General features: G+C 37.7%; 4 protein-coding genes across 4 annotated transcripts in view; all 4 read left to right on the top strand.

Moving 5' to 3' along the window:
* LOC307124221 (uncharacterized protein) overlaps positions 1-24,804 on the top strand; it is a gene marked incomplete at its 3' end in the record, with an annotated part of 717,433 nt that overhangs the window by 257,934 nt on the left and 434,695 nt on the right. The window lies entirely within an intron of this gene.
* On the top strand, positions 3,365-4,762 carry LOC307123455 (uncharacterized protein). Its single transcript, XM_079811988.1, has 3 exons — positions 3,365-3,419; positions 3,501-3,552; positions 4,321-4,762. Exon 3 carries the CDS (start codon positions 4,336-4,338, stop codon positions 4,636-4,638), a length of 303 nt encoding a protein of 100 aa, XP_079668114.1. The 5' UTR covers positions 3,365-3,419; positions 3,501-3,552; positions 4,321-4,335; the 3' UTR covers positions 4,639-4,762.
* On the top strand, positions 5,169-13,896 carry LOC307123001 (uncharacterized protein). Its single transcript, XM_079811370.1, has 3 exons — positions 5,169-6,195; positions 6,299-6,354; positions 12,510-13,896. Exon 3 carries the CDS (start codon positions 12,529-12,531, stop codon positions 12,829-12,831), a length of 303 nt encoding a protein of 100 aa, XP_079667496.1. The 5' UTR covers positions 5,169-6,195; positions 6,299-6,354; positions 12,510-12,528; the 3' UTR covers positions 12,832-13,896.
* On the top strand, positions 14,792-24,523 carry LOC307124224 (ras-related C3 botulinum toxin substrate 1-like; the record flags this gene model as incomplete). Its single annotated transcript, XM_079813273.1, has 2 exons — positions 14,792-14,894; positions 23,961-24,523. The coding sequence occupies 2 exons, from the start codon at positions 14,792-14,794 to the stop codon at positions 24,521-24,523; spliced, it is 666 nt and encodes a 221-aa protein (XP_079669399.1).

Below are 24,804 nucleotides of genomic sequence, written 5' to 3'. Positions count from 1 at the left end.
TGAAGAGTAGGGTTAGTTTGGGTTGCTTATTTGGGTTTTAAGATATGTGTTATCATTTTAATGGAGGATATACTTATATCCAAGTGTGACAGAACTAATGACGGGCGACATTTTCTTGCTGAGCATTTCCTAAGAAAACTTTCTTTGACATAGTATAAAGAAATACAGAATACAGCCTTCTTATCCTTTTGAAAAGGAGTTCAGCTTTTGTTACATTTTGCCATTCTGTACTCCTATCTTGCCTAACTGCTATCAGTATTACTGTAACAGATCTATCGCTCAGACAGGCAACAATTCATTAGCATTAATAAACACAAATCCGCGGAGGACCTCAAGGATCTGTTCTCGGTCCACTTATATTTTCAATCATGCTTCCTCTGGGTCAGATCATCCGGCGTCATGGTCTTCATTTCCACAGTTACGCTGATGATGCTCAAATCTATCTTTCTGCTCAGCCAAACTCTGTTAATTCCTTCCATTATATCCTGCCACTGTAAAATCCAACAGTGATTCTAACACTATTTAATTAACTTTAATTAATATCTTAACTTACTTATACAAATCTAGTTATCTGTACTATTCACATACTAAACCTTTTTACTCAGAAAACACAAGTTAAGATTAATTGATTGGTTTGAGTGTCATTTTGTCAAGCAACATTTTTGAACTCATGTCCTCTGCTTCTGCAGTTATTGTTCTCTGTTTGCATTCAATCATTTCACAAAGTCATCTTGAATGTTGAATTGTCAATACAACTGCATATTTTGAGAGAACATCACATTAACTGGTGGTCATGGTGGTCATAAAGGGATGGACATGGTCAGAAACAATGCTCAGTTAGGCCGTGGCATTTAAACGATACCCAATTGGCACTAAGGGGCCTAAAGTGTGCCCCCACACCATTACACCACCACCAGCAGCCTGCACAGTGGTAACAAGGCATGATGGATCCATGTTCTCATTCTGTTTACGCCAAATTCTGACTCTACTATCTGAATGTCTCAACAGAAACCGAGACTCATCAGACCAGGCAACATTTTTCCATTCTTCAACTATCCAATTTTGGTGAGCTTGTGCAAATTGTAGCCTCTTTTTCCTATTTGTAGTGGCGATGAGTGGTACCCGGTGGGGTCTTCTGCTGTTGTAGCCCATCCGCCTCAAGGTTGTGCGTGTTGTGGCTTCACAAATTCTTTGCTGCATACCTCGGTTGTAACGAGATCTATCAGCTTGAATCAGTCGGCCCATTCTCCTCTGACCTCTAGCATCAACAAGGCATTTTCGCCCACAGGACTGCCGCATACTGGATGCTTTTCCCTTTTCACACCATTCTTTGTAATCCATAGAAATGGTTGTGCGTGAAAATCCCAGTAAATGAGCAGATTGTGAAATACTCAGAACGGCCCGTCTGGAACCAACAACCATGCCAAGCTCAAAATTGCTTAAATCACCTTTCTTTCCTATTCTGACATTCAGTTTGGAGTTCAGGAGATTGTCTTGACCAGGACCACACCCCTAAATGCATTGAAGCAACTGCCATGTGATTGATTGATTGATTGATTGATTGATTGATTGATTGATTGATTGATTGATTGATTGATTGATTGATTGATTGATTGATTGATTGATTGATTAGATAATTGAATTAATGAGAAATTTAACAGGTGTTCCTAATAATCCTTTAGGTGAGTGTATAATATAATTCTGTCGATAATACCTCTGAGATATTTTTTAAAGGCGTCATGAACAGGCTTTTACAGTTTTTTATACTGTTGTCTGAGGTCAACTTATGATGTTTGCGAGGTTTTTACATTCAAAACAACATAATTAATAAGAAATAGGCCATTTTCCACCCTGGTTTTGATGCTCTCTCAAGAAACACTGGGTTTTGATGGGCGTGCCGCAATAAAGACTTGGAAGTAAACACCCTCAGCTAGGATTGGATAACAGTTTTGCATATTTAATGAGCTTCTGCTCCCCTGTGAGTAGGTTACATGGGGAATTGTTTTGAAAGCCTGTGAGAAACGGCAACCGAAATAATTTGTCCCACAGGGCTCGCAAAATGTCACTTAAACATTTTTACTCACATAAGTGTGGTTAATCTCATCCTGTCTGCAAATCCAGTCTCTTGTTTAAAAACAAATCCGTGGTTAAATGAAAGAACAGACGCGCAATGTCTTCCCCGTGTGAGCTGGATATTCATTAAAAATAAAGTTCGACCACGCATTTGGGATCCGAATGAAGCTTGTGTGGTATGTTTAGAAATTTGACGTGGTTTAGCTCTATGTAGGCCTGTGTTATGTTACTGGCACAAGTCAGTGGGCGGAGCTACAGAATCAGGCATTGTTCTTCTTCTGTTGAAGTGGTGCTTCACTACACTCAGACGACGGCACATTCTCAGATCGATCGTTTGCTGGGCCTGGTGTCAATAAAAGCTTTTCTTTGACTAACAAGGAAGTTTTCAGCTCTAAAACTTACAGGGTATTTTTATATTACTATGACCTTTTATATATCAAAAGCTCAAGGGAAAGTTGATTTCTCAATTCATCGCCCCTTTAATACATGATACAACCTAATTTAACTATCTAAAGTTAAATAAAAAATGGTTACAGCGACCCCTAAGTAGAAAGTCTTAAAAACCTAAAACAACTTTTGGTGATTTTGCTACGTTTCTGTAAAATGTTTATTCGTTTTTCTGTGCCACAAGCAGAGAACATCAGGAACATCTTGAAGTCATCTGATCTTCTGTTTCACCTCATGTTTCCTAAAAATGTTGTTGCATGGCGAACAAAGACAGGATTTGGGTGAATCTCTCACTTATATGGACAATGGCAAATAAGTTGAAAGGAAATAACAAATCGAGCGCGAAACTTAAGGACTTGGAAATCTGTTTCCAGAGGAACAATATTTGAGTGATCGGCATCCCTGAACATTTAGAGTTTCCCTAAATAGCAAGATGAAATTGATACTAGGGATGCTTCTCAAAGGGAATGTTGCATTGTAGAAAGGCTGATAACTGAGCGTGCAAACATGATCCTGAAACATTACATCACAGTATAAAATCACTGCCATTAATGAAGACAAATCAATGTGGACATGGAATTGTCTCAATGTAACTGGCTGTTTGAGATATAACTTCAGCAGCTACTATCTTCACATCAGCCTTTACTGGGTGAAAGAGCAGCACTCAAACAGAAAATGAAAGTAAATATAAGGTCAGTTATTTTTTTCTTTGCTGCCGCTTCTTCACTCAGGTGCAGGTTAATACAGCCTCCTCCAAAACTGAACTATTGTAAAAATCACTCCCACCGTTTGATTTCCTTTCATCCAGCGTGTATATAAACCCCCTTGAGATGATCTAAGAGTCAGTCCACCCTGATATGAAGAGTGTCATCTGACATAAACAGCCTCTCTGATCTCAGGTCAGTGTTCACAAGCCATTTGATGACGTGTTATTATAGTGTAGCATGTATAGTAACTTCATTTTTTTATATACATTACAGGTGCACTCAACTTTAAAAACTTTACCAGCTCCTCAGAAGTTGTTTGTTGACGGTAAGACATTTATTATGTGTTATAATTATGATGATTGATATAATTATGATGATAATGATTTAAAGATTAAGAATGTCATCTATATATATATATATTAAAATGTATAGATTACTATTTATAAACAGATTACTTACAAATTAAAGACCATTACTGATTCCAAATTACATGACAAAATTAGGAAAGTAATCCATTACGTTACACATTTTAGATAATATAATCGGATAACTTTTAGATTACTTTTGACCTAACTTGTTTATCACATTGAAAGTATCACATTGAAGACCCTTGATTTAATCAATCAAGAAGTAACTGTTCACTTTTAAATATATAAATATATATATAGGGCATAATGTACTGTAATAATTATGCATTTACTTTTTACAGCTGTTTTTGCACTTCATTGTGTTGTGTTAGGGTTAACGGAAATGTCTGTAAAATGACTGGATAATGGGTAATAAGCTTCCAGTACCTTTTCTGTTATTTTACAGATTTAAATGTAATATAATCTAATTATAAGTACTTCATTTTTGGAATCTGATTCTGTAAGATTACGTAATCCAGATCTACCCTGCACTGTTTAATATTTATTTACAGCAATGTAGAAATATATGTATTACTGTAAATGCATTCCACACCTTCCAGAAATCAAACGTTTCAGTTTTTTCTGTGATTGTGAGTTCAAAAGAGGGAACAGAACAGGGACTTAAATGTTCTAGGAGACAGAAGGAAACGATTATATAAACATATTGTCTCATGTGTCGCTGGCAGGAATCACGTGACGGCATGGACTTCTTCAAAGCGGTGGGCGCGGTGGCATCGGGTGTGGCGGAGGGGACGGTGGGCGTGGTCAGGGCCGTGGTGGATGTTCCTGTGGGGATGGTGAAGGGAGCTGCTGACAGCATTAAAGAAGCCAGCAGTAAATTGGACAGCGCCAGCACACCTGGCGATGGAGTGAACGCTGTTTTCGGTCTGCTGACGTCTCCAGTGACTGGAGCGGTGTTCGGAGGAACTAAAGAGATCGTCAATGCGCCAGGGAAAGTTGTGCAGGGTGTTGTAGATGGTGTCGAGAGAGTGTTAGATGACTGAGAAAACTTAGTGATAATACTGTGTACACCTTTCAATAACTTGTATCTGTGAATTATCTGTCAACTGGAAAAAATTGCTAATAAAAAATGTGAATTATATGAAAAACACAATATTTCATACACTCACAGTTGTCTTTGGTCCTTCTGTTTTCAGCATTTGAATACTTATAGTGTTCATGAATGTCGGAGAATTATTGATTGAAGAAGTTAGGGATGAATAGGGAGAGGATGAAGGATGAAGAGAGAAGGGGATGTAGTCAGGCTGATGTTGGCGGCCGTGAGAGGGGGCATCATCTCAGTTAACTGAAGGCCGAGAGATTAGGACCCCCCGATACAGCCTGGAAGGGAAGAGAACAGGGGATGAATGGATGAGAGAGGCGGCCCGATATAAGAAGGTTTTGAGTCAGGTGATTGGTTGAGGCGTGGCCCCGCTCCCGGATTTAAAGCTATGGGTAGGCATTGGGCAATGTTTTTTTGTTATACTGGTTGAAAAGTATAACAAAAACAGCAAAAACTCCAAAACTGCCTACCCTAGATAAACCGGACCTTTAGAACAAACAGAAACTGAAAAACTTCAAATTAAGAGTCTCTGAAACTAAATAACAAAACTAGCGGTGACAATGAATGCACCTGATAATATAATTCGATATTTAACACAGTATAAAAACTCAGATATAGTATTTAGATAACGTGATATCTGGTCAGAACACAAGAACAGATGTGTAATGTCTGTAATCAGATGTGATCTTGGATTTTGATATGTGGAGGACAAACTATCAGCCAATGGCCAACCAAAAATATATAAACCGGTGTCCTTTGCTCTTAAACATCCCATTCAAACATTTACAGCGGCTCAGATGGTCGTATAATCCGTTTTAATTCACACATTCAATATGGTTGCTCATTGTAATACACCCTGTCTGTGAAACCAGACCTAAATCTTCACATGTGTCTACTGTGGGAAAGAGCATCTTCAGGAAAAGCCCTGGTTTACAGGAAAGACTGAAAGTGAAACTAAATAAAGGCCAGAGGTTTTCCCCTCACATTCCCACCGACGGTCTGATGGATAATGAGGAGCATGTTCTTCATCAGCCAGAGAAACTGTGAAATCTGAGAATGTGGAAGTATGTTTTCTCAGCCAGAGATAAATATCGTCACAAAGATTTCAGATTTCTTTAAGCTAAAAATGAACAGTAACCACCCAAACAATCGACCATCCAGTAAATGTCCTAACCCCCACCCCCCCAAAGCCTTAATTCTGGATAAAGAACAACTTTATGATGCATCTCAGTTTACAGGAAAATCTGTGAAAGTGAAAAGTCCAATGTGAAGTCTGAGAATGTGAAAGTAGATGTTTTATGATGTTCAGCCAGAGATAAATATCGTCACAAACAGCTTCACTTCCTGTTTACTGGGGTTTGATGTGCAACAGTTACTCCCACCGTTTAATCTAATGTCCTCTATTTCCTTCTATAAAGACCCTAGAGATGATCTGAGAGTAACTCAGCATTGAAGTCCAGCGGACCAACAGCAACATCAAGACCGTCTGTGCCAGCAGGTCAGTGTTCACAATCTGTGACTTTATAGTGAACTTTGTCATATCTAGAATGTTTAGCACTTCATTTCAGGTGCATTTACACAAATGCTCATTTACATTACAGGTGTTTAAACACAACTTTACAGACTCTTTCGGCTCCTGAGAGGGCATCTGGTGACGGTAAGAAACCCATTACATGTTATAATAATGATTCATAATAATAATAATGAGTGAATATTGTGTCATGGATTGATATCTGAGTATAAAAAGATATGAATTTAGTACACACATATGTACACGTGTATAGTGTATTTACTATATACTGTTTATAAATTTGGGTCAGTAAGTCCCTAGATTAGATAAAATATTGTGAAATATTACTACACAATTTTTTCTATGTGAATATATAGTAAAGTGTAATGTATTCCTGTGGTTAAAGCTGAATTGATCATCATTACTAGTGTCACATGATCACATGAAGAACAGCATTTATTTGAAATAGATTCTTTTTTGTCAAATTATGTCTTTACTATGTCTAAACTATTATTTTTTTTTTGCAATTTTATGTGTCATTGATGAATTAAAGTCCTACTGAAATAAAAAAAAAAAAAAAAACCCACTGACCCCCAAAAAAAAAAAAAAAAAAAAAAAAAAAATATATATATATATATATATAATATATATGTATAATAGAAACATTTATAGGCCTACTCCAACTTTTAACTTTGCTAATATTTCCAGGTTTTCAATGACTGCAGGAATTTAAGAATAATAAGGGACTAAAATCTAGAAGATTACTATTATGTTAAGGGTCATTCCTGGTATTCGGTAATATTTCAACTTTTATTTTTTTACTACATTTTCTAAATACCCCACATCATTGGGCACATATTAAACCAGCTCAGGCATTAAAGACCTTTTATTATTTTAAGTTTATAAACATATTTTAGTCTCAACCCTGTAACGGACAAAATGGAATTGGTTTAAAAAAGATTTTACACAAAACCTCATCTTCACCAAAAAAACATCTACCTACTGCTCATGTGTCCATCATAACAATCACCTCTTAACTGTCACCCCCCTTTTTGAGAATACATATGAAAATGCATATGAAAAAACTATGTAGACCAAAGTTTGGTCTCATTTAAAAGAAGACGCTCTGCAGATTATTGCTGAAGTGAAAGCTATTCATATGAAAGTATGAAAAAGTTATGGGATTTTAAATCTACTGTAAATGAAAAATACTGTACAAAATATTTTTATTTCATATAAAATATTTATTTTACAAAAAAAAAATTACTCTAAAATTACTATAAAATCAAAGCCATATGTCTAATCAAGTTTGAAGTTGATATCACGAAAATTAAAGTCCTCATGAGATTTTGTTTAGGCGCTTTACCAAAAACCGCCACCGGGTGTCATTCAAATTACATTGATTGTTTTTTTTACATTTACATTTACATTTACATACATTTCTGCATTTAGCAGACGCTTTTATCCAAAGCGACTTACAACTTGGGGGTACAATAAGCAATTGGTCGTGAAGAGTCGAGTGAGCGCAACAAGTGCCTGAAATACTTGGTCCGTGTACATTTCTCAGTGTAGCACAGGCTAGAGTAGGGCGGGAAAGAGGAGGAAAAGAGGAACGTTTTTTTTTTTTTTTTTTTTAAGGAGGTTAAGTGCTCACGGAAGAGATGAGTTTTTAGTTGACTTTTGAATGTTGTCAATTAATCCGCATTTCGGATGGCGGTGTGCAGAGCGTTCCACCAGCTGGGAACGTTGAATGAAAATGTTCTGGAGAGGGATTTTTTGCCTCTCTGTGATGGTACCACAAGCCTTCGCTCCTTGGTTGAACGAAGGCTTCTGGTGGGGGTGTGGCGACGTAGAATCGAGTCAAAGTATGCAGGAGCTGAGTGCGTGGTGGCTCTGTAGGCAAGCGTCAGCGCCTTAAACTTGATGTGAGCAGCGAGTGGTAGCCAGTGCAGAGAGATGAAGAGTGGTGTAACGTGGGTCCTTTTGGGCTCGTTGAAGACCAGACGTGCCGCTGCATTCTGGATCATTCGAAGTGTTTGGATCGCACAAGAGGGGAGTCCAGCCAGAAGCGCATTGCAGTAGTCAAGTCTAGAAATAACCAGGGCCTGGACAAGAAGCTGTGTTGCGTGTTCTGTTAGGAACGGTCTGATCTTCCTGATATTGTAGAGCGCAAACCTGCACGAGCGAGCTGTCTTAGAAATGTGATCTCTGAAGGACAACTGGTCATCAAATGTAACTCCAAGATTTCTGACTGATTTTGAAGGGGAGATCAGGGATGCACCTAGCTGGATGGTGAAGTCATGTTGCATAGTGGGACTGGCGGGAAAGATGAGGAACTCAGTCTTTGCCAGGTTGAGCTGTAGGTGATTTTTACTCATCCATGCAGAGATGTCAGCCAGACAGCCGGAGATTCGTGCAGCTACTGTGGGGTCGTCTGGTTGGAATGAAAGGTAGAGCTGAGTGTCATCAGCACAGCAGTGATATGAGAAGCCATGTGCCTGTATGATGGGACCTAATGAAGTAGTGTAAATGGAGAAAAGGAGAGGTCCAAGCACTGAGCCCTGAGGAACCCCCGTGGTCAGTTGATGCGCTTGGGATTCCTCTCCACTCCAGGCAACCTTGAAGGACCTACCTGTGAGATAAGATTCAAACCAATGGAGCGGAGTCCCTGTGATGCCCAGTGATGAGAGGGTGGACAGAAGGATTTGATGATTTACCGTATCAAAGGCAGCAGATAGATCAAGGAGGACAAGGACTGATGATTTGGACTCAGCTTTAGCTATCCGCAGGGCTTCGGTGACCGACAGTAATGCAGTCTCTGTGGAGTGGCCCCTTTTGAAACCGGATTGGTTCGAGTCCAGCTGGTTATTCTGTGAGAGGAAGGATGAAACCTGGTTGAAAACAACTCGTTCAAGAGTTTTTGCTATGAATGGCAGGAGAGAGACAGGTCTGTAGTTACCTATGAGTGATGCGTTTAAAGTGGGTTTCTTAAGCAGTGGAGTTACCCGAGCCTGCTTGAAAGTGGTAGGGAAAGTGCCAGTGCAGAGCGATGTGTTGATGATGTGTGTGAGTGCTGGTAGGAGTGTAGGAGAGATGGCTTGAAGGAGGTGTGAGGGAATGGGATCGAGAGGACAGGTGGTAGGATGGCTGGAGAGGAGAAGTTTAGATACTTCGGCCTCAGTGAGTGTGGAAAATGAGGAGAGAGCATGTTCGGTCGTGGAAGTGGCTGATCTAAAATCCACAGTGTGTGGGGGTGAGAACTGATTGCTGATAGTTGTTGTTTTGTTTGTGAAGAATTGTGCAAAGTCGTCTGGAGATAGGGAGGTGGTGGGGGGTGGAGGAGGAGGACAGAGCAGAGAGTTGAATGTTCTGAATAGTGTGCGTGAGTTTGAGGTGCTGCTGATTTTGTTTTGGAAATAAGAATATTTAGCTGCGTGTACTTCATTCGAGAAGGATGAGAGCAAAGACTGATACTTAGCTAGATCTGATGGGTGATTTGATTTATGCCATTTCCTCTCTGCTGCCCTGAGTGTCGTCCGATGTTCACGAATAACATCAGATAACCAAGGGTTAGAGGGAGTAGCTCGTGCTGGCCTAAAAGAAAGAGGGCAGATATTGTCTAGACATGAAGTTAAAGTGGAGCATAGAGTGTCAGTTGCAGTGTTAACATCCATAGAAGAGAATTGTGTGGATGAGAGAAGGGAGGAAGAGACAGCAGAGGAAAGATGAGAAGGAGAGAGTGAGCGCAGGTTTCGTCTGAAAGTAACTGGTGGAGGAACTGGTGGTGTGTGAGTAGTAAGTTGAAGATTAAATGTGATGAAAAAGTGATCTGAGATGTGTAGAGGTTTGACCAAGATATTGTCTGTAGAGCAGTAGCGTGTGTAAATGAGGTCCAGATGGTTACCAGATTTGTGGGTATGTGACGTGATGAGGCGTTTGAGGTCGAATGAAGCTAGGAGGGAGTGGAAATCTGAAGCATAAGATTTGTCCAGGTGAATGTTGAAGTCGCCGAGTACTATGAGTGGGCAGCCATCCTCTGGAAATGAGGACAGCAGAACATCTAGCTCATCAACAAAGGTGGTCAGTGGACCTGGGGGACGGTAAATGACTACAATATGTATTTTAGTGGGAGTTGAAAGTGTTATAGCATGATATTCAAATGTGTTGTTTTTGCAAAGAGCTGTGTGAGATGAGTATTTCCAATTGTTAGAAATGAGAAGACCCGTGCCCCCACCCCTCCCAGTCTTGCGAGGGGTGTGGGAGAAAGAGAAGTTATTAGAGGGAGCAGCAGGTGTTGCTGAGTCTTCTGGACGGATCCAGGTCTCATTCAAGGCCAGGATTTTGAGGGTGGATTGAGTGGCAAAGGCAGGAATGAAGTCAGCTTTATTGACAGCTGACTGACAATTCCATAGCCCCACAGAAAAAGAAAGAGACGGAGGGGCATTAGAGGAGGAGGGAACAGGAAGTAGATTAGCAGTGTTACGATGCCGTCTACGTCTACGTGTAATAGTGGGTCGTGGTTGCGAGATAACGGGGATGGAGTGGACGCACATGGTTAGGGAGAGGAAGGAAAGAAAGATGAAGGGAGAAGAATGGAGATAACTCGGTGCCTTATCGGAGTCCCTGCCTCGGAGGAGTCGCGCAGAGGAAGAGTCGAATACAGATGTCTTTACCCGCGTCGGTCTTCACACGCGGAGGCTGAAACGCGCGCTGAACGCTTCCGCTGACGCTTCCGCGCCAGCTATGGAACGCTCGTTAAATAGAACCTATTCGTTGCTGAGTGAGATCAGCTGCCTCTGATAATTGCAGTTCAACGCACAGATGATAGGCCGTGAATGTCTTTAAATCAAAACCAATTTATGCCTGGATCTAGGCAACTTAAGTGCAAAGCTGTCTCGGTAATACCAACGTCAGATTATCTTATTCAAATGCAATTTTGCAATTGGCTATGGCAGTAATACAAGGCTAAAAATCACACACAACGAAATAAAATATTAGTAGCATTGCATTTTTATGCATTTTCCTGTAAATTTCTGTCCAAATATCACTTCCATCACAAAACAGTCACTAAATATGGACCCTTGAGACTCAGACCTTTCCGACAATATGTGTTTTGTCAAGATTGGGAAAGATTTAAATTATAAAGTAGTTCAAATAATTGTTGTAATATGAAACATGACACCGCCCACTAGAGGAGGAGCCCGCTTGAAGAATTTAGAGTAACGTTTCCATGGTAACACAATGTCCGATTTCAAAACTGGTTTCACAGGATGAATTTTGAGTTTGTAAGCTTTCAAATGATTCCTAATTTATGATAAGTACTTAAATATATGATACGAAAAAAAGGCGATCAAAAAAAGAGCACCGTTGACAGTTAAAAATAGGCACATTGTGTATCTATGGTCTCTTTATCTTTGAAAAAAAAACAATTCCATTTAGATGTTTAACTTAAACCACCATTTTATCGTGTCAGTCCTTAACATGTCAGCAAGAAATGCCTTCATCTTTAACCATCTTCCTTATTTTTAATGTGACAAGGTCGAGAATAGTGTGACAGGGTTGAAGACTGTAACGGGTTTGACGGGAGACATTGCCTTAGTTTAGTCTCTCTGTCATATTGTGCCCTTCTTTCTGGGAACACAGTCTTTCTGCTGCGGATGTGGCAGCCATTTTGGATGCTTGTCAGTGTTCAAGTGGACATATTACAGCAAATATTAAAATTATAAGGCCAATGTTCCTCTTGTAGGAGAATAGACCATATATGGCAGCAATGAAATAAGTATATTGTATATACTCATGGATTGAAATAATAATAAAAAAATAGCTTCTAAACTTTATGTGACGGGGTTGAGTTGTTAAGCTCTCTGACTGTGATATGCCTCAAAAATACGAATAACAAGTAAAACATCTTCTGCAACACTGTTAAAGAGAGCTGAATGATGTCATCGCTGGTAAATGATGTCACATATGGGTGGAGCCTAAATTATTATGGGCGGAGAATGGTTAGAGTGACAGGGTTAAGTTTATGAGGGACATAACTTTATGGTCTGCTTTATAGTATATACAAGAATACTTACAATATTGCCAAACATATAGACACTGTGCACATTTTGTTATGTTTATTATTATTAACATAATATATTATTCAAAAGCAATAATATTTTTTATTCATTAAAGGACATACTGAAGAATTGCGAAGAGCTTTTAACATTTAATTTTGGTGAACCACCAAAGTCTGGGGGGCTGAAATATTACCGAATCCCAGGAATGGCCCTTTAATAAACAATATATTCTGCCTGCAGGAATAAGAAGCGAGACGGCATGGACTTCTTCAACGTAGTGGGATCAGTGGTGTTGGGCGTGGCTGAGGGCGCGGTGGGCGTGGTCAGAGCCGTGGTGGACGTTCCTCTGGGGGTGGTGAAGGGAGCCGCTTACAACACCATCGAGGCCGGCGGTAAACTCCTCAGTTCTGGCTCGCCCGCGGAAGTTTTCGGGAATACTGTTGTTCTGCTGGCGTCTCCAGTGACCGGCGCGGTGGTCGGAGGAACTAAAGAGATCGTCAAGGCGCCAGAAAAAGTTGTGCATGGCGTTGTTAATGGTGTTAAGAGAGTTTTTGATGATTAAGATGTGTGAAAGTTTGAAGGGTCCATACTAATACTGCACAAACAGCGCCACCTGCTGCCAATGAGAATAAATACAGCCAGCATTTATCACCAAAACATCTGAGAACTGGACAGAAATGTGAGTTAGGAACAACTGGACTCCCAGTTAAAGATGGTTAGACCAATGTCTCTTCAATACTTACTATTGTAACATAATACATCAACACTGATTGCGCTATCTTCACAATGTCACACATTTTATTTCTCTGGTCCTCCTGTTTTCAGTTGATAAACATCACATCACATCAATCTTTGTTTTTCTTCAGAAAACTCTGCATGTTTATATGTCAAGATGCTTTTAGATACTCATCATAGTCATCATAGGGAAAGATTTGCTTTGTGAATCGCATGCAAACATAACATTATAGCATTTCTATCAGACATCGTTCTTATATATTAGATCAGGTAATCTGATGCAGAATTTAAGTTGCATTTAAATAAAGATTTTAATGTAAATACACCTGAATTGTGTTGATTTTTCTCTCATTCAGTCATGCAATGTGTGTTGCTCCTGAAGTGTTACTGTAATAACTTATTCAAATAATTGTTCATTACTGAAAACTGTACAAAACAGCACATTCTGGAGCTGAGACACACAAACAAAAACGTCCACCTCTATCAGAAAGACTGAACTGAACAGACATTAAAACATCTTGAGACATGTACTGTGTCTTTAGACACTTTTGAGGAGTTCTGCACGTGTATGATGGGTCTAAGTATTTTCCTTCTGTGAGAATGTGTTGTAGATTGATAAGCATATCTCAATAAAGATTAATGTTGCATTGTATTGCTGAAGCCTTGTGAAATAATCACTTCCAAAGTGGGTTTCTCTGTGTAGTGAGTATATAAAGACACTTGAGACGATCTGAGAGTCACCCCTCCCACAGAAACATCGACTGACGCTGGTGGTTCTCAAAGTGTGGTACGAGTATCAATTGTGGTACTCAGGCTGCCTCTAGTGGTACTCACGAAGCACAGTGTATTTACAATGTTAAAGTGGCTGACAACAATAAATATTCTTATTAGGAATAAACTGCCTCGTTTTTGAACTATGCAGAGCTGTAGCTGAATAGTTAGGCCTACTACGCTACTGTATTTTAATGTTGGTCTATATGGTGGTACTTGGAGAGTAAAATATTTTCTGAGGTGGTACTTGGTTTAAAAAGCTCGAGAACCACTGCGCTATAGGTTACAGCCTTTAGCCTTCTTGTTAGAGTGTCCAACTCTCATGCTGGTGGACCCGGGTTTGAGTCCCGCTTGGAGCGAGCGGGTCGATCAGGAGGGGTTATATTTGGAAAAAGCATCCCATTTAGTAATTATTGAGAATTAACAGAGGTTTAGATGTTGATGTTTTATAAAAAAATAATAGTCATCACCATTATGGTGATTAGTGTTCCATTTAGTTGGGCAGTTTGACCCTTGATATTTTAACATTAGTTATTCTCTGCTGTATGTGTTTGTTATGGCAAGAAAAACAAGAGAAAATATGATAAGATAATGTTGGCTACATGTTTATGATAAAGATGTAGCACTCAATAAAATTATTCAGGCCCTTCATAGATATGACACATTTAAAATCTGTTCACTTTTTCATTTCATTTCATTTATTTATTTATTTAAACAGGGACAGTGTAAAATATACATTAAACCTTAAAAAGGAGCGATGCATTTTACCAGGTTGTAGCACTTGTGCTAATTTACACCTGCAGTCCTTGGACAGGCTGATGTAAACAAATCTTATTAAATCTTTATTAAAAAAAGTTAATCAAACTTTTATCCCAGAACAACATTAAAATAATCAAACCCTACATTCATTCTACAACATACATTTACAAATACACTCTCACCTACACACCAACTACTAAACATTATGTGAACATGTGATTAACTCTGTTGGCAACTTATTCCACTGTCTGACGGCTATGCTTGAAGAAGCTGAGCTACCAAGCGCTGTTTTACGTAGTGGAATCCTACAAACGCCCCGAACAGCCGACCAAGTGGCTCGAAATGGATTTTCTGAGCTCAGTAAGATAAACTTTTTTAAGGGAGGAGCTGCAGTACCATTTATTATCTTAAATAAAAGACAGAGATGTGAATATATGATTATATTTTCAAAACTTAGTAAGCTCCGTTTTTTGAGAATATGACAATGATGAAATAACCAAGATTTCTTATCAAGAACCTTAAGAGAACATTTGTACAATGATTCCAGAGGCCTCAATGTTGTTTTAGGCCTGTGATCAACTCGTTATGCAGTAATGAAAGTGCGAGAATATAAAAGCATTTAGATATAAATTAGATGCATCTATGGTCAAAGAGTTCCTAATATATCTAAACTGTGCAATGTTAATTTTCAACTTATTAGTTATCTTTTTAATATGTTTTTTAAAATGTAATTTTGGCTCAACCCTTGATATTTCTTGACCTTCAATTATAATTTTTGATTCAGTTTTACATGACGAAAACGTACGATGATTTGTAGAGAACATAGAAACCGTTTTATCAACATTCAACGTTAAGTGCGAGTTTTTCAGCCAACTGGAAATCATTTTCATTTCCTCAGTTAACTTTCGGGCAACATCCTTAACAGTTTTACCATAAATATACACCACAGTGTCATCAGCATAAATTATCATTTTAGCATTAGCACACACAGATGGAAAATCATTTATATAAAGAGAAAACAACAGGGGCCCTAATATAGAGCCCTGCAGCACACCCATGGTGCATTTAAACAAAATTTAAACTTTACTTAAACATATCTAATTTTGTCACACCTTAATTTAATTGTGTTCAGCCAACCTACTATATTTAAAACTGAAGTTTACTTAATTAAGTTGTGTTAAAACTACATTAAATATTTGTGTTGACATAACTAACTGAGCAGTGGATCTGTAGCTCCCAGCATGCTTTGCAAGGGACTCCATATAGGAGGGTACATTTAGGGATTAAAGTGTTATTTTATGTGTTTTTCTGTAAAGGGAAAGATATTATTAGTTAATGTTAGTGTTTAATGTTCAATTATTTTGGACATTTAGAGGAGTTTCTGTAATGTTTGTTGATTTTGTGGTTACTGTTATGCTGAAGAGTAGTGCCTGTGCTTAGGCTGTGGTCTATGATATATGTTAAAGTCAGGAGTGACTCTGTTCTTATATTATCATTATATACATTGTGTATGATGATGAATGAAACTGCTTATAATTGGTTTTCCAATTAAATGTTTTTTTTTTTAAGTTTGACAAATATAAAAAGTCATGTTATAAGTATGTAAATATAATTTAAACTGTATTTGATAAAATTGAGTTGGACCAACTCAATTACATTTCATTGCATGAATTCGTTTTTTATGAGTTGGGGCTACACATATTTATTGTACGGAAAACCTGCCCTCAATTAAATTGAGTTTGTCCAATGAGTTATTTTTTTGAGTGTACCTTTTTTGAGTGCAAACAAACAGCAGCCACCTTTTTACAGTTTCTCCTGAACAAAAAAGTTTATGCTCTTATGAATTCACGCCATGTCGTAATTGCCATAATTAAGAGCGTTTGCAACCACCTGACCGTCTTCTGACCTCATTTAACATCTGAGAGTTTTGGGGGAGTGGCTGTTTACTTAAAGGTGCAGTAAGTGATTTCTGAGAAACGCTGTTGATATTCGAAATCACCAAAACAAACACGCCCCTACCTAAAAATACCACACCCCTATTTTGATAGCTCCATGCTCAAACAATGATGAACACGCCTGCAGCACAGGCACCTCCCCCTCATGAGTGGACACACCCCCTACTGCTGATTGGCTACAAGTGTGTTGTTGGTGTTCTGCCCGATCCACTTCCAACAGTGTTCCTCAGAAATCACTTACTTCTCCTTTAACTGGAACAGCAACAAATGTTTGGATTGCAGTCGATCAGGCAGGTTAAATTCACATTTTCCTTCGACTTCATCGACTTCTTTTCTATGTGGTGAATTGTGAAATCAGCTTTTATTGATTCATTCACAGATAAAGCTAACGGGATAGCAAAGTGAACACAGATGCAGCACATAAAGAGTGTGATTGTCGGGAATGGGGCTGTGGGACAGGGCCGTGCACAGACCTTTTGAGGGGCATGTGTTGAAACTGAAAAAGGGCACCCCTTTTTTTATTTTATTTTATATATATATATATAAGATTATTTATTAAGCCTACATAAATGGAAGAAATGGTCATATCTTCATGACAAAATCAATAATGCAAAATAATAGTCTCAAAAGCTTTAGATTTATTCACTATTAATAACAACCATAATAACATAAATATGCAGGGTTTCAGGGCTTAAACCTAATTACAACAGCAACCTTCTGTGAGCCATGTGCTTGAAGATGTTTATGACTTCACTGTGATCCACTGGGATGTCCCTCTCTATGGCTATGAGCAGAAGGTCTGAGAGTCTCTCCTCTGAGCAGAGGCTTCGGAGTTGGTTCTTAATTAACCTCAATTTTGAAAACTTAACTGGAAAAAGGACATGGTATGATAGCTTGGCATTATACAAAGGATATCTGGCCTTCTAGGTGTAAATTTGGCTATAACAATGTGCCTCCTGGGTGGTTGTCAGTATTATTTGTAGGGTCCTGTGTTTGTTAATTGCTCTTGTGTACTCCTTTTTAGAGTTAGCTAAAAATATATTTTTATTGAACTTTATGTGTGCAAAAGAGAAAAAAGTGTGCGTGTTTGAATATGACTGTCACTTTTTTCTCTTTTGCACACATAAAGTTCAATACAAATATATTTTTAGCTATTCTGTTATTTGGTTAACATGTTTATGCATGACATTGAGAAGAGGGGAAGGTAGAGCAAGTATGAGCCAAGTATTTTTGACAAACTATTTTGAAATATAATTTAAATAATTATGTCCAACACAATTCCAGATTATAAGAAACTATAGCCACATCGTTACTATAGCATATCCAACATGTATCTAATCTGCCTACCTGACAAAAACTTGATACTGTGGAGGACCAGGGATGTTTGGTCTCTTGAGGGTCTCTTATTCACTACACTTTCCCTAAAATAACCCAGCACTGAAAAAGAAAATAGAGTAAAAAGTACAGTTGCCGTGAAAAGCAAATTAAAAAAGATTTCTGAAGGACCACGTGACACTGAAGAGTAGCTTTGGTCACAGAAAAAAAAAGACATTTTAAAATATACTCAAATAGAAAACAGTTATTTTAAATTGTAAAAATATTTCAAAATATTACTGTTTTTGCTGTATTTTGGATCAAATAAATGAAGCCTTTGGAGAGCAGAAGAGACTCTTTTAAAAACATTTAAAAATCTTACCGTCCAAATATATATATTGCATTCTACATGATAAAATATAAATATTTCACATTGATCTGATTCTGTAATTTTTTTTTTTTGTTACTACTACAACAAACCATGTTTTACTACATTTATACAAGATAAGCAGAGAGAGTATAGAACACTGTAGATAAAAAAATAGCTAGATAACGAATAATGTGTGCATATTAACAGCCTTGAATAATAACCATCATTTTATATTATTACCTTAACACGATTAAATGTTAATAAATCAAGTGTATCATCAGCAATCATGAATCAAAGATATGTTACGTAACCTAGGTGACGCCGAGGATCACACTAGTCGCTTTGTGTAAGTTCCAGTATGAAACAGCGCGGGGCGAACAAAAAACAAATTATATATTGTTCAGATGTTGTATTACTTATCAATATATTGTTAACATTTTACAAAAGTCAAACTCAAATGCTATGCAGTTAAGGGGGTTTTGACCACACTCACAGAAATATTTCACCCAAAATTTAAGATTTATGTAATTTTATTAAATGACAAATTCCCATTTATATTTTTTTCATAATTTTAACACAAATCTACCAAATAAACTTTACACAATTTATTTTCATTAGGATAATAAAACCTATTTATTTAAAATACATAAAGTTTATTGTATAAATTGCATAATAATTAAGAGAACTAAATCAGGATAATTAAAAAAGTTAAATAACATTTATTTGAATCATGTTAAATGTATATTCATGGCAGAGTTAGTTTTTATGCATTTACATCTATTTGATTTTATTTAAAAACTCATATTTTTAAAATCTATACATTAAAAGTAAATAAACTCTAAAAGATTTAATCAATTTTACAATTTATTTAATGCAATTAGTTAATAAATACTAACATTGTTTGAATAATAAGAGTTATAAAACAAACAAGATTCTGTTATTTAAAGTTTATGTGATTGGTTTTCATCAAAGTTATGAAAAAAAATCCATTTGGGAAACAGGAAACGACGTCACTTTCGCTGGACACAAGCCCTCGAGATATTGTGGGAATCCGTCACACACATCCCACTGAGCAAAGGCGTACGTTGAAAAGACGTCCACTGAGGAGCCAGAATGAAAGTTTTTATGACGTCTGTTTTTGACGTGTTCTGCACGTCTGATATAGACGCTCATGGAACCTCAAGGTTAAAAACTAGTTCAAATTATGGACATATTTTCCATTTGTAATTGCAAAGCAACTCACAGACAGTGTGTGTTTGTCCAGAAATCATGAAAATAAAAGAAACTTAGCTCACACCTTTAGACACTTTAGACAACTTAGCATCTGTAATTCACACATCTTTGGATCGTGAGAGAATCGTGGGATTCAATCCAGGATCTTCTTGCTGTGAGGAGACAGTGTTTCCCACTGAGACACTGGTGCTTCCCTTAATCACAGACATAAGACACACTTTGACTATTTCTGTCAGACGTCTACAGAAGCTCTTACTGAGAATTAACAGAGCTTTAGATGTTGATGTTTATGGTTAATTTGAAGTCACCATTGTGGTGGGAAGCGTTTGCTTTAGTTGGGCTCTTGGTCCCTGTACTTGTGTTAGTCTTTCTTTGGCTGCTGTAACTGTGTGTGAGAAACACAATAGTTATGGCTGAGAAAGCAAAGATAAAGTGACTTCAGGTGTTGTCAGCTCCTTGTTGATGACTAAATCATCAGAAGTCTAGAATCTGATGTTGTGCTTTTGAGTTTTATGTTCTTGTTTGGCAAATAATAATTTGTTTATATACTATAACCTTGTGAATCTGCTGTATTGACACCAATAGCAATAAACAAATCACTCATATTGAAAGATGTTAAAACAGCAGGTGCACATTGTTTTGAGAAAATATTTCTCATAGTCACACACAGACATCAAGATTTTGCATATGATTCACAACAACGGTGACAATCATAAAAAAAAAACTTCATGCTGCAATGCATGATGGGTAGCTTCAAAGTACAAAACTCAAAACTCATGCTTGATTGTCACCGTTGTTGTGAATCATATGCAAAATCTTGATGTCTGTGTGTGACTATGAGAAATATTTTCTCAAAACAATGTGCACCTGCTGTTTTAACATCTTTCAATATGAGTGATTTGTTTATTGCTATTGGTGTCAATACAGCAGATTCACAAGGTTATAGTATATAAACAAATTATTATTTGCCAAACAAGATCACAAAACTCAAAAGCACAACATCAGATTCTAGACTTCTGATGATTTAGTCATCAACAAGGAGCTGACAACACCTGAAGTCACTTTATCTTTGCTTTCTCAGCCATAACTATTGTGTTTCTCACACACAGTTACAGCAGCCAAAGAAAGACTAACACAAGTACAGGGACCAAGAGCCCAACTAAAGCAAACGCTTCCCACCACAATGGTGACTTCAAATTAACCATAAACATCAACATCTAAAGCTCTGTTAATTCTCAGTAAGAGCTTCTGTAGACGTCTGACAGAAATAGTCAAAGTGTGTCTTATGTCTGTGATTAAGGGAAGCACCAGTGTCTCAGTGGGAAACACTGTCTCCTCACAGCAAGAAGATCCTGGATTGAATCCCACGATTCTCTCACGATCCAAAGATGTGTGAATTACAGATGCTAAGTTGTCTAAAGTGTCTAAAGGTGTGAGCTAAGTTTCTTTTATTTTCATGATTTCTGGACAAACACACACTGTCTGTGAGTTGCTTTGCAATTACAAATGGAAAATATGTCCATAATTTGAACTAGTTTTTAACCTTGAGGTTCCATGAGCGTTTATATCAGACGTGCAGAACACGTCAAAAACAGACGTCATAAAAACTTTCATTCTGGCTCCTCAGTGGACGTCTTTTCAACGTACGCCTTTGCTCAGTGGGATGTGTGTGACGGATTCCCACAATATCTCGAGGGCTTGTGTCCAGCGAAAGTGACGTCGTTTCCTGTTTCCCAAATGGATTTTTTTTTTCATAACTTTGATGAAAACCAATCACATAAACTTTAAATAACAGAATCTTGTTTGTTTTATAACTCTTATTATTCAAACAATGTTAGTATTTATTAACTAATTGCATTAAATAAATTGTAAAATTGATTAAATCTTTTAGAGTTTATTTACTTTTAATGTATAGATTTTAAAAATATGAGTTTTTAAATAAAATCAAATAGATGTAAATGCATAAAAACTAACTTTGCCATGAATATACATTTAACATGATTCAAATAAATGTTATTTAACTTTTTTAATTATCCTGATTTAGTTCTCTTGATTATTATGCAATTTATACAATAAACTTTATGTATTTTAAATAAATAGGTTTTATTATCCTAATGAAAATAAATTGTGTAAAGTTTATTTGGTAGATTTGTGTTAAAATTATGAAAAAAATATAAATGGGAATTTGTCATTTAATAAAATTACATAAATCTTAAATTTTGGGTGAAATATTTCTGTGAGTGCAGCGAATGTGTGCAAATGTGCAATTTGTCCGTCATTAAATCGGCGCCGGCGTAACGTTACATTTTTATCAGCAGGTTTCAAACTAGTTTGTTGTAGCTTTAATGGGCAGTTGGGCACTCTGTCTTTCCGGTAGTAAAATAAAATACATTTGGCCAAAATCTAATTTTATAAAAGATGAAATGCTACTATGTATGCACAGGCTATTTAAGTGTAGGCAAGTCTACATATGTATTGACTAGCTAGTCTCTACTTTTCAGTCTCAGGTGGTACACAGCAAAATCCCCAGTGTTAAATTAACACTCCTCAGTGTACATATGTGTCCACACTACAGGGTGTTAAAAGTAACACTTAAGAAGTGTTAAAGTTAATGAGATAATTAAGTGATTAATTAAGTGATGATTGACCATTAGTGATGAGAAACACAAGAACTACAATTGACTTCAGCCACAGCTTTAGATGAAATCAACTGAAGATAAAAGAAGACATCAAATCTCTGAAGATCTCAGCAGAGGAGGATTAAACAACTCCACAAACAGCATTACCAGCTTCACACATTACTAACCAGACTGACTTTATTTCTGTCAGACGACTACAGAAGCGAGAATTACATTTTTGTTGATTTTGTGTTGAAACTTTTTTTAATGTCACCATCATGGTGATCAGTGTTTTATTTAGTTGGGCAGTTTGATGACATTTTAATGTTAGTGTTTCTCTGGCTGCTGTAACTGAGTTTGCAATGGCAAGAAAAGAAAGAGTAAACACAATCAGATGCTGTTGACTGCTCAGTGATAAGAATATGATCATTGTATAGTGATATAAATCACTAATCTTATGGCTGAGTCTGAGCAAAATACTATTAACTTTGTTTTTACTGTGATTCCAGGAAAGGTTCAGATTGGTTTTTATCAAAAAAATGAGTAGGTTTTAAAGCAGCTTCTACACTAATCACTTCTAACTCCTGCGAGTTTAACTCACACACAGACATCAAGAATCAGCCTATGAATCTCAACAATGGTGACATGCTTCATGCCACAATACATTCTGGGAGCCATGGATGACGTACCCAGAATGCATTGCAGCATGAAGCATGTCACCATTGTTGAGATTCAGAGGCAGATTCTTGATGTCTGTGTGTGAGAATAGTTTGCAGGAGTTAGAAATGCTTATTGTGTGATGTGTTATTAAACCGGAAAACAAGACTATACAAATGCTAAACATTGATCAGTTTATTTGATGAAAACACTGCTGGATCTCCTGCTGTAGAGTCACAAGCTATGCTACTATAATCAATGACTGTCAGGAGATCAGCAAATAAGGCACCATATGAAGATAACAACTGTATCACCAACAACAAGCCAACATCATCTGTCATCAACTTGTCATCATCAATTTTCTCTTGCTGTTCTCACTGTAACAAACAGCTACAGCAGCCAGAGAGAAAAAATGCTGACAAGTCAAGGGTCAAGACCCCAACTAAAGCAACACTGATCACCATAATGGTGGCGTCAAACAAAACTATTATTTTCAATAAGTCATCAACATCTAAACCTCAATAAGAGCTTCTGTAGTCGTCTGACAGAAATAAAGTCAGTCTGGTTAGTAATGTGTGAAGCTGGTAATGCTGTTTGTGGAGTTGTTTAATCCTCCTCTGCTGAGATCTTCAGATATTTAATGTCTTCTTTTATCTTCAGTGGATTTCATATAAAGCTGTGGCTGAAGTCAATTGTAGTTCTTGTGTTTCTCATCACTAATGGTCAATCATCACTTAATTAATCACTTAATTATCTCATTAACTTTAACACTTCTTAAGTGTTACTTTTAACACCCTGTAGTGTGGACACATATGTACACTGAGGAGTGTTAATTTAACACTGGGGATTTTGCTGTGTAGGCGGTAGTGGTGGTCCCACCACGTCTTAGTCAGACTCAAATTCAAATAAAATATGAGCCTATAGACATAGTGTTTGTTTAATACTTATTCAAACAACAAGATCTTTATTTACCCTTGCAAAACTTCGTCCAGCTGCGGTCTGCTGTGCGGCTGCTGCGGAACGTCAGTTCGTTCAGTCGAGAATGATAGAGGGGGCGGAGTTATGGTTAACTGACAGTTTGAGGATCGTCGAATAATATTTACTCAAGCTCTTTTTAAGAACTTTCATTGGCTAAATATTTGTAAAACAGACAGACGTGAAGGGTGACCAATAGCATTGATTTATAAAAAAAAAAAAAAAAAAAAAAAAAAACGCCACCAAAAAAAAAGGGCACTTCGGCGTGGGCACAAAAAAGGGCATGTGCACTGCACAGGTTGAGCCCTACCTGTGCACGTGCCTGCTGTGGGAAAAACATGTCTTCTGATCAGCTACACCACCGGTGCTTTTCCAGAGGTGTTTCTCCCCACTATGTTTGAGAATTATTCTGCCAATGAGACTGTTGATGGGAATCCAGTGGAACTGGCACTGTGGGATACATCAGGGCTGGAGGACAACGACAGGCTTCGACCACTTTCCTACCCTCAGACGGATGTGGTTTTGATCGGTTTCTCTCTCATTGATCCAGCCTCGTTTGCGAACATTCGTGAAAAATGGTTTCCAGAGGTCAGTCATTTTTGCCCCAGTGCTCCGATAATTCTCGTTGGGACTATGCTTGATTTGAAAGACGACAAGGACACCATTGCAAGGCTGGAGAAGATGAAACTGACCCCCATCACTTGCGCTGAAGGCCTGAGTATGACCAAAGAAATAGGAGCTGTGAAGTACCAGGAGTGTTCGGCTTTAACGCAGCAAGGCCTAAAGGCAGTGTTCGATGAAGTCATTCATGCGTTTCTATACCGGCCCCTGGCGAAGAAAAGAAGGAGAAAGTGTTTAATCCTCTGAATTGACTGAAAACACACCAGCTGTAATCTGAGCTCACCCGAGAGGCAGGAATGATGGAAAGATAAAAACTATGAGAGGCTGCTCAAGAAATAAAACATACTGCATGTATTGTGTGAATAGTGGCACTGGTTTACAGGTTTAATATGTGCTTTAAGGACAACCCCATTGGTTTGATCAAATACACATTGGATTGTTCGTTTATACATCGGTTTGTTAAAGTAGGCCTACATATCGGTTTGTCCAAATGCTCATTGTTTGTTCAAATATGTACTGGTAAGGAT

This window comes from Gobio gobio, assembly GCF_949357685.1.
Source record: "Gobio gobio genome assembly, chromosome: 3".
Lineage (NCBI taxonomy): Eukaryota > Metazoa > Chordata > Actinopteri > Cypriniformes > Gobionidae > Gobio > Gobio gobio.
Note: the sequence above shows the minus strand (reverse complement) of the source record. Positions and strands in the feature narration are given on the sequence as shown.